At 47.3% G+C, this 18246-nt stretch overlaps 1 protein-coding gene across 1 annotated transcript in view; it reads left to right on the top strand.

Annotated features, from left to right (window-relative positions):
• LOC309404222 (TOG array regulator of axonemal microtubules protein 2-like) overlaps positions 1-11495 on the top strand; it is a gene marked incomplete at its 5' end in the record, with an annotated part of 28679 nt that extends 17184 nt beyond the window's left edge. The window contains 8 exon segments of the mRNA XM_081998610.1: positions 985-1143; positions 2186-2303; positions 3225-3328; positions 3484-3598; positions 4653-4904; positions 6066-6282; positions 9030-9116; positions 11028-11495. Coding sequence (XP_081854736.1) covers positions 985-1143; positions 2186-2303; positions 3225-3328; positions 3484-3598; positions 4653-4904; positions 6066-6282; positions 9030-9116; positions 11028-11272 — 1297 coding nt within the window. The 3' untranslated portion in view covers positions 11273-11495.
• Between the last annotated feature and the right edge of the window lie 6751 nt (positions 11496-18246).

The following is an 18246-nucleotide window of genomic DNA, read 5'->3' as shown; positions in this document are numbered from 1 at the left end:
CATCACTTTACAGGCGCCTTCACAGGCCGACTACTGTGGGGTAGCGGAAGCAAATGCTGCCTTAAAATATGAGTGCTGTGCCTGACAGCTTCAAATAGGCACTCTCTAGAAAGGACAACCTGGCTACAATGACTGCTCTCCTTTCCTCATCTTTTGGAAAGAGTAAAACAGTTAAACGTACCTCTTTCCACGCCTCAAAGAACAAGCTGGCTGCATTGCTGGGTATTCTACAGCTTCATGCCCCATAGGGTCTTTCTCCCCATTTGTTTTTTCGAAGGGTCTGCAGATGTGGACATAAACAGGTGGAATAAGCCTCAATCCTGCTGCAGCTCTGTCTGCGTAGTGGGAGCCCTCTGGCGTCTCAGCATGAATTGGCTTTCATTTCCCTCTTTCTCAGAGTTAATTTTGGGAAAGCAATTGAGCATCAGATAGTCCAGGGAGATTGAATTCCACCCTCTTCCTTGCAGGGAGTCCCTCTGTACAGTGCCATTTCCAGTGCCCCAGAATCATTTAGGGTGGAGAAGAACTTTTAGACCATCAAGTCCACCACTAAGCCATGTCCCTAAGCACCACATCTACACGTCCTTTAAATACCACCAGGTACCTGGGCAGCCTGTTGCAATGCTTGACATCCCTTTTGGTGAAGAAATTTTTCCTAATATCCAATTTTAGGCCATTTCTTCCTGTCCCATTGCTTGTCACTTGGGAGAAGAGACCAACATCCACCTTGCTACATCCTCCTTTTGTGTAGCTGTAGAGAACGATAAGGTCTCCCCTCAGCCTCCTTTTCTGCAGCCTAAACAACCTCCGTTCCCTCAGCCGCTCCCCAGAAGACCCTTGTGCTCTAGACCCTTCACCAGCTTTGTTGTCCTGCTTTGGACAAGCCTCCTTCCCCCAGCAATGACAGGGACAACACTATGACCAAGGCCTGTGCTTCTGGCCCTCCTTTTCCCTCTGCACCGGTGTTTGTTCTCTTGTATCCAGGCACCGCAACGTCCTGGTGCGGAAGTGTGCAGCCGAACACCTCCTGACCGCAATGGAGCAAATCGGAGCTGAGAAGCTCCTGTCGGGCCCGCATGACAACACCGAGCTGCTGGTGTGCATGGTGGTGAAGCTTGCTCAGGACCGTCATCAGGACACAAGGTGAGGCTCTTCATTTCACCTCCTGAAATTAAAAAACTCTTTGAAGTCTGACTATAAATGACAAAACCAAAAAAGAGTGGAAGGTAAATATTAAGAAAGTTATTTCACTGAGGGGATAATGTTGTCCGGGGAAATGAGTGTACTGGGTAATGTGAGGTTGCCCAGCAAGAACAGTTGCCAAATTCCTGGACTTCAATATTTCTTAATCAGATCAACTGATCTCAGATCAGTCAATCAAACAATTTGTTTGGTCTTCTGTGTGTAATGCAAAGCTGAAGCGTTGGCCACTGTTCATCACTGAAAGATCCCAAGCATTTATTTCTGGTAAGGTTAAGACTGTGCTCGAAAAATTTGAGCTGTCTTCAGAGAATGTACTCAGTCTTTCTAAACCTCTTCTGCAGATTTAGTTGCCTCTGATAGTCACAAATTTTTCTTTCCAATGCGTGTATAATGTTGTTGTCTGTGGCTGAACAACTTCCAAATTCTCTCTTGAAGATAGCTGTAGTGTCATAGTAGCAAAACCAAACCAAACCACTAAAATCCCCCTACTTTTGTTATTAAATTGCCATTGACACATGCTAAGAACATGAGAGCATGGGCATACGTCTAGTATACAATAATATTAACTAAGCAGGAGGCGACTTGTCCTAGCTTCTCTGTCAGTTGAAGGAAGGTAAATTACTGTGCAATGGCAGGAAGACCCTGCAAATAAGCCTTGACAGCAAAGCAGGAGATGTGCTTCGCTCGTCCCACGGGACCCTTTGATCCCACAGAAGCATAGCCACATCTGCAGAGTGAAACTGTATCTTCCTGTCACCCCGTGTTCTCCTCCTGCCTCTTGTGTTCAGCTGGCAGCACTGTGCAGTGGCGACCAGTGGAGGTAAATATCTCTCTTTGCTGGATAGGTAACACCTTCTCATCAAGGCATTGCACATAACGAGTTTAAAATGTCAGCTTATTCTATTAACACTTTTCCCTTGTTTGTTCACAAGGCAGAAAAGACAGTCATAGCCTGTACTGACTTCTCTCTTTCCTGTGTTAGGTGTTATGGACGGAAGATGCTGAATCTATTGATGAGTCATCAAAAATTTGATCGGCATTTGAAACAGTCTGTCCCCTCACGTGACTTGGAAGATGTTATGGCAACACTTAAGCAGAAAGTAAGTGCTTGGCAGGAGAAATGTCTCCTTTTTGCAAGTACTGGGATTGCTAATATGAGATTAAGCATACCTAATATTTATCTATCTTGTTGTTCTTTTGCTGAATCATTTTGCTTCTGTAATGAACTGTTGATCCTCAGGCTGTTTATCCGCAGAAAGCAAAGAAGTATTATCAGTAGAAATAAAGTGGGTCTATTTTGAATATCAGCCACAAACAGGAAAGGGAAGTAGGAGAAAATGGTTTTACCTTCAAGCATAAAACCCCTGAAGAGTACCGCCCAAATAAAGCAAGGAAGTGAGAATAGCGCTTCTGAAAGTAACGTCTTTGCAACAGACGAAGGAAGTAGTAGTGCCAAGAAAATTTCCAACTCTCCAAAAGATGCCCAAGGCAACCATAATGAGTACATATACTGTCTGTATTCTGGGAACACTGCCCTGCTGTCGTGCAGTGGGGAGCTGGAAGAAGCTTTGAGAATTCATCGTCCATTTTTTTTTTCTCATTCCTCTCCATTTACATTTTCGAAAGGAATGTGCATTTGTGCAGGAGTAGGGAGAGTGACTGTGAACCAAGTCAACTCCCAACACAACACGCCAACCCCCAGAGAGCCCAAAAGTTTCCCACTATTCCCTTTGAGAAGGCTTGTTCCCTACCAGTTTGCATTAGTCCCATTTGTGCTCAAGAGTAGTGAATTCAGGATTTTATACTGCTGCCCATTATGGTAGCACCTCAAACCTGCATTGGGTTATTAAAAACAAAGAGTAGACATCACTGAGTCTCTGGTCAGTCTCCCTCTCTAAGCTGTGAAATGTTTCCCTAACCCTTTCTTGGTAGCAGTGATCCTGGTCATAACTTCTGTTTTCAACAAGTCATTGCCTCTTTTGTCTTCTCTAGATTGATGGGGGTTTTTTTTGTATCTGTAGGGAATAGAAGACCATAAATGTGAACGTCCATCAGCCAAGGACCCCGGGAGGGCTAAGAAGAGCGGCTTGATGACGCCCCAGGGCAACTTGGCTTCTGAGAGAGGGTACTGAGCACTTCTGTTATACCTGTCAAAGCACATGGCAAGCTTTACATGTCTCTTCCTCAGTAAAATCTTTCCGGTGGAGACAAGGTGTGCCAGAGATTGTTTCCTTGTCCCACAAGTCTTGTATGATAAAAAAATGTCTACTTCTGCATTAGGCTGAACACAAGTTCTCTGGAGGGTTTTCCACAAAAAGTGAGAGAGAGGAAGAGACAGCCACCAGTTACAGCTCAGGAGATCCAGTGCAGTGGTGAGGACAGTGTTGTGGAGGCTGTGAGAGGGCCATGTCTCTGCTGTTTGACTTGGGACAAGTAATTTCAGTCAGGGTATTCTTATCTGAGTGGAGAGTCTTTTTTAGGCGGGTGGTTTGATGAGAAGTCCCACTCTAGAATCAAGACGTTGACCATCAAGACATGCCATTCCCAAACGCAGCACTTTCCAGGCATGTGGTTTGGCCTGGCTGAATCATGGCTCTCTGACCCTCAAAGACAAATCCTGAGCAGTTCTGGTCAACAGGCGTCTCAACATGGACGTTTTCTGTAGCTATTCATGTCACTCAGACCCATTACTGCTTGGCTGATGGACAGCAGGGCTTTGTTCTCCTGTGCTGCAATCAGCGTACAAGGCAGGAATTTGGTCCTTGCTGTCTCCCCATTGCAGCGGGAGAGCTACTTGTACCTGTTCTCCTCTGATACCAGAGTGGATTTATTTAGTTCTGTTGTGCACAGTGGTGGCAGGAAGGTGACCACATACCTCACGAGCATAATTAGGATCTCCCCATGCTCATGGCAGAGAGAGGCTGATTCAAGAGAATTGTTCCCATGGGGTTGTTAAGCTGTTGACCTTGTCCCTAGGGAAGCAATAATGTGAGCATAGTGGTGGGACGTTTGGCTTCTGTTTTTCCCTGTGTTCCTGAGCCTCTGGATCCTTTCAGATATGCCCTTTAATCTCTCTGGGTAGGATTCATCCATGCAGATGCATCTGAGCTATCGATCCAGATTCCCATACCTGTTGGAGAGATACTTCTCCAGAGTAATTCATTTCCTTACAATACAGACATCTCCCATAAGATGAGGCATTTCAACTTTGAAGCAGTGCCTAGTTTTCCCCACAAAGGATGCTAAATGAGTACCTGTGAAGACATCTGAAGCTAAATGAGGTGAAGCCCATCTTTGGTGCCTGGGCTTTCCTGAGTAAGCACTAGCAATGTTACTTGCAGATTGTCTCCTGCAGTGATTGTCATGAGATTCAAGTTGCTTTTCATCTCAGGATCTAGCTGAAATCACATCAATAGGAAGTCTCCTCGAGATGTTTTCCTCACAATTAGCCGAAGATATTGTCACCAAAAGGTCTTACCTTGGTTTTGTTTTCCAGTTTCAGGTCTGGCTCTGACATGCCCGTCTTACCCCGTCAGACAGTCCGTCACACGTCATTTCGGAGTATGGAAGAAATTGAACAGCTCGAGGAGCTTTGCAAGCTCCTGACAGCCAAGGAATTTCAGACTCGAATAGAGGGAGTGATGCTCCTCCTCCATCACTGCAAACAAAGCCCCAAGTTCATCTCCGCTAACATTGTCCAGGTAGGTAGGGCATCTCTATGGCTCCCTTCCCGTTAGCTCCCTGCCCAAGCCCGTACCAGCAAAGTTAATGCAGTGTATCTTGGCACGACGTACTAGTTATTTGGACCAGGCCCGTCCCTTCTTTCCCAGAATAACTGAATTCAACTCCAGGCTTCAGGGCAAGTAATTTCAGTCCAAATGTATTTCTCTGGCATGTGCCTGTTGGTGCTGTTCAGGAGACGATGACGGAATTTCCTGTTGCTGTAGCTTCTGCTGTCTCCGACTACCACTTAGGTTGAAATAAAGGAAATCCAGCCACTGAAAGCTTGGCAATTCTTCTCCAGAAGAAAAATGGGTTGGCATGGGGGAGAGAAGTATCAGGCTGGGTTGATTTAAAAATGCTCCCGTAGACTTTATCTTGTCTTGTGCAGATACAACTCTGCCAATTCTATGCTGTCCTCATCCCTTTCTGGCTTGGGAAAGGCGGTTCTCACCCTTCCTGGGGGTCCTTTTTTTCCCTTTGGAAAGAGGAGGAAAATGGGTCAAGACAGATTTTCTCTTCCTTCCCCTCCCAGCAGCTGCTTTTTCCCCCTTTTTTAGAAAATGTGCCTGATAATGTGGCTGTCAAGGAACTGAACCTGCTCTAATGAGAACTGCACAGCGCACTAAACTGCAGAAGTCTACCTCTTGGCTAGAGAAATGGTCTGGGTCCTGAAGAGTTCTGGGTCCAGAAGGTGCAGGTTCTGAGACAGAGAGAACAAAACTTGGATCTCATCTGGCCACAGTTTTGGCTAAATCCAAACGACCCTCATTACTTGGGTCAACTTTACGGAAAAATGGGCATCGTAAATACCTCTTTTCGTACCTCTATAGCACAGATAGTATTTGGCATTATTACAGTGGGGTTAATTTAATGGTCTATGGGGAAAGGAAACACCATAGGAACTATGCTGTCTCCACCCAAACCTATCAATAAAATATGAAAACCTCTTCAACCAGCATGAGGCTGGGCAACCACTACAGTGAGTAACCCGTGGGAAAACAGTGCAATTGTGCTAGCAAGTGCTGAACTCACACAAAGGATCACATTCATCTTTTGCATTGCTGCGTACTTGTTCCTGCATCCCTTCTTGAAACAAAGACATTTTAATCCAGCTTTCATGTCATTTGTTTTCTTAACAGATTTTTGATGGCTTTGTGCTGAGACTTCAGGATTGCAACAAGAAAGTGAACAGGCAGGCACTGGAGGTGCTGGCTTTGATAACACCCTTGCTCAAAGACAGCTTACACCCCGTGCTGGTCTGTCTGGTAGCAGCAGTCACTGACAACCTCAACTCCAAGCACGCGGGGATTTATGCTGCAGCTGTGAAAGCGCTGGAGGCATCCATTTCTCACCTAGGTAAGGCTGCCCTCTGACATTGACTCTCCTCAGCTGCGGCTTCTCCATCTCAGAGTCAAGTGAACATCATGTCTCTTGATAGCTGTTGTCATCCGTGCTGCCATGCAGCTGCTGCAAGAAATTTATGAAGTCCGGTTCGCATTCTTTCTATCCAAATGTGTTGTATCGTGTTGTGATATGCAGCGGAATGGATGCTGCTTATCACCTGGATCCAGAGTCTGATATTAATTCAGTAGAGAGGACATTACAGGGATTCTTTAAGTTCCTGCTGGAAGAGCATGAGGGAAGTGACTAGCATCTCTCATGACTGTTTTTCCCCCTCCGTCCTGGGAAACTGCATGCCTCTTGTTTTTATTGAATTGGTTTTCTAATACTTGCATTCTGTTAGGTTTATAACCACTAAAACAAGATGAAAGGAATGTGCTTTTTCTTTGAAACACATGGTGAGAAGGGTGGTGGAGGCTCTTTGCTCTCTGTTTGTTCCATGCTCTGGCAGTGGTGGCTGTCCCAAGCAGATGCGTCTGGCTTTTGTTGACCCCAACATGAAAAGCTTTGGACTCAGCTACTCATTCTGCAGTTTTGGGCAGTAGTTTAGCCATGCCAAGCCTAAAGGAAAATGTCCTTTTGAATTCAAAGACTGAGACCTTGAATTTAATAAGCAACTGTGTAATGAAATGCCATAGTGGAGAGCAGATGAAGGATGACATGCTTGTTCCATAGTCAGCCTGGCGGTCTCCACGTGTGTGGGGTTACAAGTGCCTTAGCTCCCTTCCTCCAGATGTGTAAGGAGCCCATTATCGTCCCCATTTCTGGATGCTTGAGCATGGGGCTGCAAGTATGCCTGTTGATATAAAACATGTACCTGCAGTAGGGAGAGGCTGAGGTCCTGACCTGCCCTGTGTCCTGAACCATATGGCCTGCTGCAGGTTGTGCAGCATGTCCTCTGCTGCCTGCTGAAGCTCTCGGGGATCCCCAGGCTCGTTCTGGCTGGGAGCACCTCTGCCCTGCAGAGGGCACCTCCAGCCCATTCCTCATCGCTGTCCACAAGCGATGCCTTTGCATGCTGTGGACTGGCACATACAGTGGCATGTCCCTTCACGGGTAATGCTACAGAAGCGTACCTTGGTGTCTTTGTAGCTCATCAAAACAGCCTTTAACAGCTACTTTTTGGTCAGTGTGTTTGGAATTATTCCCTTGTGATCTGCTCTAGAGATTGTACGCAGGTGGGTACAAGCACATGGAGATACTGTCCTGAAGTTAGCTCCTTGGGTCAACGGGCTCCCTGGGTTGATTGCAGCAAGGAGACACAGTTGAAAACCAGACGCAAGCCTGTAGCAAGTGGTATTCTCTGTGACTCTGAAGTTATTTGTTTGCACTTTATTTTAGGCAGCTGGATCCCCTGGAGGATCCAGCTGCAAGGATTTAGTGGAGAAGTGTTGACGTTGCCTGGCTTTCTTTCGGCACACATTTCCACCAGGGAGGGAGACTCAGGCTGCTCTGTATAGCTTGCTGGACATGTTTATGTCTGCCCACTGAATCCTCAGTGAAGTGTTTCAAGTTTGGTGAGATGAATCCAGGTGTGGGTTTCCCTCTTGATCTTCTGGTGTAGATTCAGCAGCACACTGGCAATACTTGTGCTACCAGTGTCATCGCTGCAGCGGTGACCAGAAGCAGCTGTAAGGTATCTCTCTGGGGAGGAGCAGCAAGTGAGAAACGGCGTCTGCCAGCACTGCAAGAGTGTGAGGCAAAAAGTGAAGTGTCCGCTTAAAAAGGTGAATGAGAAGAGTGTAATTCCCAATGCAGAAGTTTAATTAGGATGGCAGGATCTGTTCTTTACTGCACACTTGCAAGAACTTGATCATTAGGGACTTCCTTTTTAGATCTTATGCCAATAGGGGCACTTAATAGCAGGGTGCTACTTAAAACCACTTTGGGCTTTGGCTCTGCAGTGGTTCACACAGAAGGAGGTTGCCTGCTTTATTGGTGCCCCTCCTGGTGACCCCACGAGGTATCGTAGCGCATCCCACGAGCTTTCTGCCTCCAAGAAAAGCTTTGCTTGGCTTATCAGAGCGGTAAGACCAGAGGCTTGCAGAGCAATCCAGGCAACCGTTCAGCAATTATAACAAGACCCCAAATCAACACACAGGCAGCACAGGAAAAACTAAAATAGATAGGACAGCCAATTATTGCGAAATCAGTTCATTTTCCCGTCTCTCTGCCAAGACCTTATTTCAGAGGTGCTACAAGAGACCCCAGAGCGAATGGTTGTTGGCAATAAGCAGTAATTCTCTCTTGTAAGAGTAACTTGGCGACTTGCCCATAGACCGCAACAGGCAGCTTAAGGATTTAGCACCAGCTTATCTTTAAAGTGTGAATGGATGGGTGGGTGGACTTTTGAGCCTTCTCACCCTTTTCCTTTGAGGAAGGAGGAGGCCACTTTTGCCAATCGCTGGGACGCAAAACCTTTTCGCTACTTACATGTGAATTAAATCTTGAGGGCCCTAATGTGAAATGTTTAACACAGCTCCTCACACAGCAGTCAACCTTGGATTTAGAAATGTGACATGAAAGCTTTTCTTTTTGAATTTAAAATCCTCCCAAGAAAGCTTGAAGGAAAGAAGAAGAAAAGGGCTCTCAAACTGGTAGAATTTTAGTTTACAAAATGCAGTTACCTTTGTGCCCACCCTCCTTTTTTTCTTTCTTATAACCTCAGGTGAGTTATACGAGAAATAAATTTTCTCTTTCAGATAAAACATTGGTGCTGCAAGCACTTGCCCAGCGAGTGTGTTTCCTCAGCGGCCAAGCTCTGCTAGATGTCACAGAACGCCTCTCAGGTACCGCCTGCTTCACCTCCGCTTCTAAGTCCAGAAGTCTTCCGAGGGACTATTTAGAGGGAATGCCTCTGAACAGACAGTGCAGTAGCTCATCAAACACCAGAAGGCCCTGAGCGTGTCCCTCCTGCAAAATACGCATAACAGGTGTATGTGGCAGGGTCGGTTTGCCTGGCTGCTGCGGAGGGGAGCAGCATGTGAGACGGGGATGGCACCTGGGCTCCAGCGCCGAGCTCTCACTGGGCCATCTCAGGACGTGCCTCCAGGAAAGAGAGGGGCTGAAAATACCCTGGCTGCCTCCTCTCTTTGAAGGACAGTACAGTAAAGGTCATGGAGGTCGGTAAGAGGTCCCCTTTCTAAAGTGAAAGACCATCCTTTAGAAAAAACTGTGGCAACGGCTATTTCTGAGGGTCCGTTTGTTTTGTCATCACGAGATTCTGGTTTTCCTGTTGGAAACTTTTGAGGCTGAATCCTGCAGAGCCTGGAGGTCATATCATAGGAGAAAACTCAACACGCATATTACAGGCAAGGATTTTGTGCGAGGCAGGATGTGGGGGCGGAGGGGCAAAGTGGGCAGGTCAGCCCAACCCACGAGGGGTCCCCGCCTCTACTTCAGGTAGGACATTGGACTCTGAGCATTTCAGGATGTGCAAACAGTCCATTTCTATACCAGCAGTGTCCGATGCTACAAATGCAGCTAATAATTGATTTCTAATGGTAGCTTGCTGCATCAGCAGTAGCCAAGCAATGGAAAAAAAAATTATAATCTCAATATATGAGAGAAGACTATTTTTTCAGTTTTACAGTTATTTTAATCTCTTTTTCAAATAAAGCAGTTGAACATAAATTGGGTCTACTTTAGAGAGAGCGGATGTTCTCTCTGGGATTTAGTGGGAACAGACAGCTCTTTCTTTTCTGAAGCTCCACAGTGACCACTGTGTTTAATAGCATTTAAGCTCCAATTAACTCCTATTGCAAAATAACTATAACCATTTTCCTGCTTCCCAGAATTGTTGTTAGGTGCTTCCAGTAGCTGTTTAAATGTTGATGAGCGATGCGAGAGTAACAGCGTAGAGAAAATGTAGAGGGAATGTGTAGAGATTGAGAGGGAACGCTTATTTTTGGTTAAATTTCAGCCCCCTGCGTAAGATTTTTCTCTCTCCGTTCCTGTGTTTCAGGGAACATGGTGAGGGTAAATGCCATTAAAAGTGTGAGATGCTCACCTGCCATGGCAATGGGGTCTGGGTAATAAGCTAAGCCATCCTGAAGTGTGAAACAGCTGTTCGTTACAAGCCACCAAGTATGAGGGGAAAAAAGCCCAACTTAGACCGTTCTGCCAAAGACATCGGTTAGTCACTGGTGTTTCTAATAAAACCCACAAGCAGCACGCATCTTTTGTGGGCTGGAGTTTTGAAGAGTGCTGGTATAACACTGCCGTTTGCTGTGTGCCACTGAGCAAAGGGGACTGCCAGATTAGACTCTGGGCATTTTCCATCAAAGGTCACCAAAAAGTAATCACCCGTTTCATTAGAAATCTTTCAGTTACCTCTCTGAGCTGCATTTCAAAATCTTCAGCAGCTGCTTTAGACAACTTCTGAATGGGAACAAACAGCGCTTTGACATTTTTGTCATGTGTAATGCAGAAGCAGATAGCGAAATGATTTACAAAATGTGTACGATTCATTTTGCTAAGTCTATCACGGTTACAAAGCCTCTGATTTGGAGGACTCAAGGTCTTCAGAGGTTGGTGGTTCTGTTCAGTGGCTACTCAGCCACTGTTGCCTGTTTCTGGATCATCAGGCTCTTTGTGCTTGCTGCTATTAGCCAGAAAAGGCTTCCAAGCACCAAAAATGAAGGTACGTACTTGTTTGCATTAAGGTTGTTTGCATTAAGCTCGTGTGTCTCACCCGGCAGTGCTCGTGGCATCTGTTTACCCCCGGAAACCCCAAGCCGTCAAGCGCTACGCCCTGCCCGTGCTCTGGTTCTTCCTGGGAAACAAGGTCCTGCCTGTCCGAAGCGGCAACGTCAGGGCTGTGGTCGCCGAGTTTGCAAAGAGCCTCTACGGAGTGATGGGCTCCAAGCTGGAGGAGCACGCCGCCAGCCAGCCTCAGCACGTGGCGAAAAACCTCCAGGACGTTTTGGACCGGAATGCCGGGTGAAGGCTTGATGTTGAGTGGGGCAGGTGGAGGCAGAGGTGGACGTGCGGGTGGCATTGGTTTTATCCAGTGTGTCTGAAGAACGGGATTTGCTCTACGGAGTTTATGGCTGCCGACAGTATGTTTTGATGTAGGCTTTTAAAAAGTAATAAAAAACATAAAAGGAAGTGTTTTTCAAAAGTTTTCTATCTTGAGCTCATGTTCTCCAGGAAGCTTGCATAGGTACCAAAAGAAGAAAAACCCATCTGTAAATGCAATTTGTAATGGTAAAGAGGGAAATAATACAGTTATATGCATGCTTAGAAAATAAGAGATGTGCATATATAGATATTTACTCACAAAGTAAGAGATGGGCTTTGGAAGCACTGGGGCTATAGGATTAGATGGCTTGACTCAGGAAGCAGAGAATGAGGGACCAGGCCCTGCTAGCCCAGAGGATGCGGTGGGGTTATCGGAGGATGTGCAGCTCACTGTAGGTGCCAGTGCACGCTGTAGGTGCCGAGCTACCAGGTGGCCCTTTGACAAGTCTCTGGTAGCTGCTGGTGCAATGGCAGATACCGGAGGCGTCCAGGTCAAGCTCAGACCCCCAGTCGCATGAGAGCAGAAATCTCCCCAGCTGCACTGACATTTTCTTCCCAACTCAGGGATGCATCTTGTCTGTAGTCCCCTGCGCTCTCCCGTGCAATGGACGGATGTGGCGAGGTGACCGGTGCCCTCTGACTGCCTCCCAGCACCTTGGGGCACCCCTGGGGAGATGCAGGAGAGGGGCTAGGGGCGGGGGGCTGTGCCGCCTTGCAGGGGGTGTTGGGCAGTGAGTGGGCTGAGGGTGTCCTACAGAAGCTGGGGAGAGGTAAGCTGTGGGCAGGCATCATGGCACAAGTTACAGTTTCTTTAAAACATACACGTTTTCTAAATGTCTCTTTTCCCCCTCTTCTGAGAAGCAAAGGGTTTGCCTTATATGCCTTATATGCCAATAAAGCACTTCTGAACCTGAGATGCTGGAAACAGAGTGAGGAAGGGATGTGCCAGTCCTTCACCACACAAAGGTGTGGAAGCACAAGGGGAGAAATGATGAGAGAAAAGAGGAAGGCCTGAAGGCCTGAAGGGTGTTGGTGCGTCTGTATAGTCAGATAGGAAAACAAAGCAGCCTGATCTGTGTTCATATAATCCTCAATATCCTGGCAGAGGTTTGAAAGGAAGAAGAAAAAACCAGGAAAATAACGCCAAGAAACACACTGGGCCCATCGAAAGTTAAAAGGGCCTTGACAGGTTCTTGACAGGTACAAGGACCTTGTATGAAGCTGCGAGGGCAGAGAATACTCCAGGAAGATCTGCCCATCCCAGGGCTCTTGGGGTCTTGCACATATTTGCTGCAGTGAGGGGCCTGAAACTGAACACAGGATTCAAGGTGTGGCATCCCCAGTGCTGAGTACAGGGGCACGATCACTTCCCTGCTCCTGCTAGCCACACGATTGCTGTTGGCCTTCTTGGCCTCCTGGGCACCCTGCTGGCTCCTGTTAGACGGCTGTCAACTAGCACCCTGGTTCCTTTTCCGCCGGGCAGCTTTCCAGCCACTCTTCCCCCAGTCTGTCACGTTGCATGGGGTTGCTGTGACCCAAGTGCCCCTGTGTCAGGAAGGTGTCTTCCACACACTCCAGGAACCTCCCAGACCGTTTCCTCTCTGCTGTGCTGTATTGCCAGCAGATGTCCGGCAAGTTGAAGTCCCCCCACAAGATCAAGGGTGAGCGACTGTGAGACTTCTGCCAGTCGCTTGTGGAATGCTTCATCTGCCTCTTCATCCTGGTTGCGTGGTCTGTAAGAGGCACGCAGCGGGAGATCTGCCTTGTTTGCCTTCAGGGACCTGTTTCCATTCCCCCTCGTCTCTTAGGTCCCCTCCTCCTGCCCGGTGGCAAGAGGGCAGGGGATCCCCTGCTGCTTGTGGAGCCTCATCTGCTGCCTCTGCCCCAGGGACGGCACCGTCTGTCTGCCACCGGTCTGTCTCCCTCTCACACCCCCTGACACCCCTCAGCCTCTCCACTTCCTCTTCCAGCTCTGCCACCAGGCTGAGCAGATCGTTGCCCTGTCACACCGCACGCAGGTCTTGTCTCTGCTGCTCTGCAGCACAAGTGACAGGCTCGGGCCCTCCTTGCAGCCGGGCACCTGGACAGCCGCGTGCCTGAGCGGCAGCTCCGTCTGGGTCGCCACATTCCTTCTGGCGATGGCTTTCGGCCGAGGGGAGACCATGGCTGGGGCCCCTTCTGGCAGGGCTACGACCACTCGTCGAGAGAGCGAGCCTCCAGAGCCGGGAGGGGGCCCTGCGGCCTGCCCGCACGCCTTCCCTGCGCCAACCGCCGCGCCACCCGCCGCGCCGCGCCCTTCTGGTGCGCCACGCCCTGTTTGCCCGCCCTGGTCGCTCGCGCTCGCGGGGGCTGCTCTGGTACGTGAGGGGCTTGGGCCGCCGCCGCTCCTGTCCCCGCCCCCGCGGAGCCAGAGCTGCCGCTCGCCAGGAGCTCGCTCTGCCGGCCCGGGGGGTGTCGTGTCGTCCCCCGTCGCCCCCCCCCCCCGTCCCCCCGCCCAGCGCTTTCGCCGCCGCGGCTTTGCCGCTTTCGGGAAGGTCCCCCGGCGCGATCCTCGGAAAGCAGCGGTGCCGAAATCTCTCAGGTGAGTGTTACGCGACCATCGCGTGCTGTTAACCTGTTCTCGGACACTCGTGGGGAGCCTTCCTGAAAGCCGGGGCGGCTGAGCAGTCAAGAAGCCGTTGTTTCTTCCAGTGACTTTGTGCTGATTTGCTGCTGAGGGCAGCGGTGTTACCAGCGAGGGGTTTTTGTTGTCCTCTCCCTTGGTTTCTGAGTCAGGCCATGGCCTCTGAGGCGCTTCTGTTTATGGTGAAGGTGTTACGCCACCGTTGGGATGTTTTACAAGCCCCGTTACTGATGCATCCATCCTGCCTTTAGCTTGAGCTGGAGCGTGACCTGTGCTGCGTCTCCTGCGTGTACGGTTGCCAAGCAGATACTGTGTGAGAAATGCATTGATGACAACGGTTTCACTCGAAAAGCTTGCTGTTGCCCTTGGGCTCGGTGGAAATGGTAGTTCTGGGGCCGGGAAAAGAACCCTTTGAGAATCTGATGCTGAATAGAAATTACTTGTCAGAGATACTGGTGAAAGGCATTTACTTACAGGAGTCAAGCACGGAAAATAGCAAGGGAGGTTTTAACGTGTGTTGTTTCTAACATGGGGTGGGTGGGCGAGATTGCTTTAGATGCGTTAATCAGGTGTCTTGTTTTGTTAATTGTAGCTGACTTGCAAAATGGAACTCCTTTCCATAGTGAATCTTCTTTCACTGGTTATCGTCATCTCAGCATACAAAGGCAGTGGAGTAGAAGAAGAGCTTTAAAGGCAGGAATTTTTGACTGGGCTCGTTGCTCGTACACATGTTGAAACGGAATGATTCTCTGATCATGTTTTCCCATTTTAACAGGGAGTGCCCAACACAAGAAAGGAGAATGTAATAAAGAACACAGTAGCCAGAATGCCTGTACATGCTGTCATTCCACTGCTGCACGAGGTAGGAGAGACTGCGTTTCTTGTGCTGCCATACAAACCACACTCGGTTTATGTTCTTATTGGGGAAAATCCAGGATGTGTCTCTTTATTTTTACCAATGAAATCGGCTCTTAATTTCTCTCTGATATGCCCTTACCTCATCTGGCTGAAGCTTAACCAAAGGACAAAGTGCCCCTGTCAAAGCCGGGAAGAGCATTTGCTCATGTAATATTATCTGAAATGATTATGTGGGAAAAAGAAAAGGAAGGGGTTAAGCTAAACCTTGTTTAGTGCGTGGCCAAAAATTACCATTGCATCTTCTTTTAAACTCTTACAATGGATGGTAACTTGAAACATGCAAGTAGCAGCGCTGGCCAGAGCACGTTATATGAGCATAAATAAGCGAGGTACTCGCGTGAGAGAAAGAAAAATAGAATATGCACTTAGAGCAGTGAGTTTAGGTAGCGCTTGGAAATGGAGGGGCAATTTCTTTCCTCTTTGGAGGATAGCTCAGAAGCCCAGTTGCTATAGTTAAGCTTTGTGACATGACTTAGGAATAATTTTAAAAGAGATTTGGCTTCTGAACTGCTTTTTCAGTGATATTAACTAAAGTCTGTATTTCGACAGGAATATTCTAATGATTAGCCTTATCTGGACATTACTCTGTTTAAACTGAACATCGGTCAGCTGGTCTTGTTACGTGAATGCCATTCTATAGCATAGGCTAATGGTTAGATTTCTCTTGTATTTTCATGTGCTGGCCACAAGGAAGACTTAGTTTATACTTGTGGTACAAATCTTAACTGAATTATGCAGGTGACCTGGTTTTGGATGTTTAGAGTTCTTTTAAGCACATGCTGTGACACCTCCTTAGACTTCTGTTTATGAGGTGCAGCGTTTCTTCTCTAGGACCTTTGTCAGAGAACCTAAGTGCAAGCCTTTGACTATGTCATCTCAGTGGATGGACAGATCTTCATGTAACTGTCCTCTCCAGAGCTTGAGGTTTGTTCTGGAAATAGCCTTCACCTGATATTAGGGTCACTTGTTTCCCCAACTTGTCTGCCTTGTAACAGCGGCTCTGCTAAGCAGAGGCACAGAGACATATAAACCACGGGATTTCCTTCTATTTATTGCTGCCAGCTTTGAGTTTCTTGGCTATATTGCCTATTAAGAGTTCCAGTTTTAACATAATAATGAAATTCAGCTTCTGCCTGCGTGTGGGATGGTAGAGCCAAGCAATGTAATATTCTGGAGCCTGGCAGTGGTTCATCCTAGCAAACTTCAGATGCCTGGAGATCTTTCTGCCCCAGTGTTGGGGCTGTCACAGGGATGTAATGTTGTGTTTTGAAACTTATTTGTTTGTTGCTTATCGCTGACTGTTTTTGTCCTTTTAGCTTACAAAGAGATTGCAGGGCATCCCATGCAGGTAAGAGACAACTCAACTACAGTTTAATTCCCCTGAAACTTTTCTAGTGTGTGTGTTATGCTCCTTCCCTCCACTTATGTGATCGATTTCCACAGTGACTGTAATTAAACTGCAGCATCCTGAGGTAAAAATTCTCACCTGGCTGTGGGTGCAAAGAGGAACTTTTCATAAGGCAGGGCTTTGCCAGGATTGCTGAAGTGACAGTAAAAAGGGAAAAGGATACCTGAAATACGCATACAACCCTACAACCCTGAGAAAGTATCTGAAGTCCGGAATTTTGACACTGTGGACCCCATCAATATGTAAAATGGGGTAACTATCAGATGTATAACTTGGTCGGTTTAGTTATCAAATATATTTAGACATCTCCTGGTGTTGAGTTTAATGACTAACAAGCCCAGGTCTTGCTGCCCTCTGCCCCCATCTTGCCATATTGCTCTAAGGATAGCTTTGCTGAGACTAGGTGTCCTTACTTATGTTGTTTGTTGTTTTGTTTTTTTAAAAACAAAAATTCCCTCATTGTAAGTGGGGCAAGAAGCAGTACGCTTTGGTCTTTTATTCATTGCAACCTCCCATGAAAGACATCAGAAACAGAGACCCCTGAATATGTCTAGTTTTAATCCCTCACTTAAATGCTTGTTCTTTTCCTAACAAATAACTTGCATAGGTATCTCATCCGGGTAGCCAAACTGTTGTATTTCCATCTGCATTTGACTTTTCATACAGTGAAAGAGGAGCATTTTCTATAGGGCTCCTCAGCATCTAGCATGTGAAGTGCATGTTTCTCAGCCAGTATCTCTTGGATATAATTTATTTTTCTTTTCCAGTGCCTCACTAGTGGTCCGATGGCTGAAGTCTATTTTTACTCTACATGCATCCTACCTTTCCACAGTAAGTATCTTGCATTAATGCTAGTGCACGTAACTAAAACTAGGTTGAAATGTTTTAAATATATGTATGTCCTTCCTTCCGGAATCTGCCTCCTGCTGTCCACATGCGGCAGTGCCCAAAGCAACGTACAGAGGGCTATAGTGCTGCCACTTTTGCCGAATTGCTGCACATCGGTTATAAACTGCTTGTCTTAGTCATTCATGACGTAATTATAGTCATCGCAAAGCCAAAGCACGATAAGTTATGTCATCCCTGTGAGAGTTAGGGGACAAAACTACTGGCAAAGTGTAATCTAACCCGTGTGACTAAATCTGATAGAACTAAATTTGCCTTGCTCTTGTTATGCTCCTCTTGAGACTGTCTTGGGCATGGCTAGATTTACAGGGCAGAGGTGTGCCAAATTTGGCAGGGTAGTAAATAATGTAGTAGCTTGTGGACTGAAGTTCAGCCTTGCCTTACAAGTGATGGATAAAGCACTCTTGCTGTGTTTGGCACTGTTAGTCCTTCCTGCCATTTATGATGGGATTGCTGTGCTTCACAACTTGCACGTGTTGCTGAGGCTGCATTTGTGCACAGGTGTATATTCAATTCCCATTTACACAGCTTTCCAAACAGTGCTTCGACACCTGCTTACAGCCGTGACTGTGGAAAGGAAAAGCAGTATAACAATTGCCATGTTTTGAAAGTAGATGATGTTTCTAAACATGGCTCAGTGATAATTGATCAGGCGGCAGGTGGTTTCTGTGAAGCCTCAGCTTCCCCTTCTGTCTCAGCTAATGTGAGCAAGGATCGCTTGCCCCAAACGTGCAGAGGTAGCTTAAAAATTTAAAAAGAAGACATTTGTGATGTGTTGCTTAACAGCTTCATTTTCTTTCATCCCTCTCTCCTCCCAGGTTGGCAGACCTTATTCCTCAGCTGGGCATGCTACACCAGTTAATGGAGAGCAGAGTAAAAACTTTGCAAAAGCTTTCCCGGCTGCATGGAAGACTGTTCATTCCTGTCACCACGTGAGTTCCAACTAAATAACATAGGATGTGTAGAAGATGTATAGATTGCAGACCGAGCCTTCCGTCATGATGACAATCTGATGGGACCTGCCATCGGGAACTTAACGCAG

The sequence above is a fragment of the Phaethon aethereus genome (genome assembly GCF_964289735.1).
Source record: "Phaethon aethereus genome assembly, chromosome: 3".
Lineage (NCBI taxonomy): Eukaryota > Metazoa > Chordata > Aves > Phaethontiformes > Phaethontidae > Phaethon > Phaethon aethereus.
This window is presented reverse-complemented; position numbering and strand designations above follow the sequence as displayed.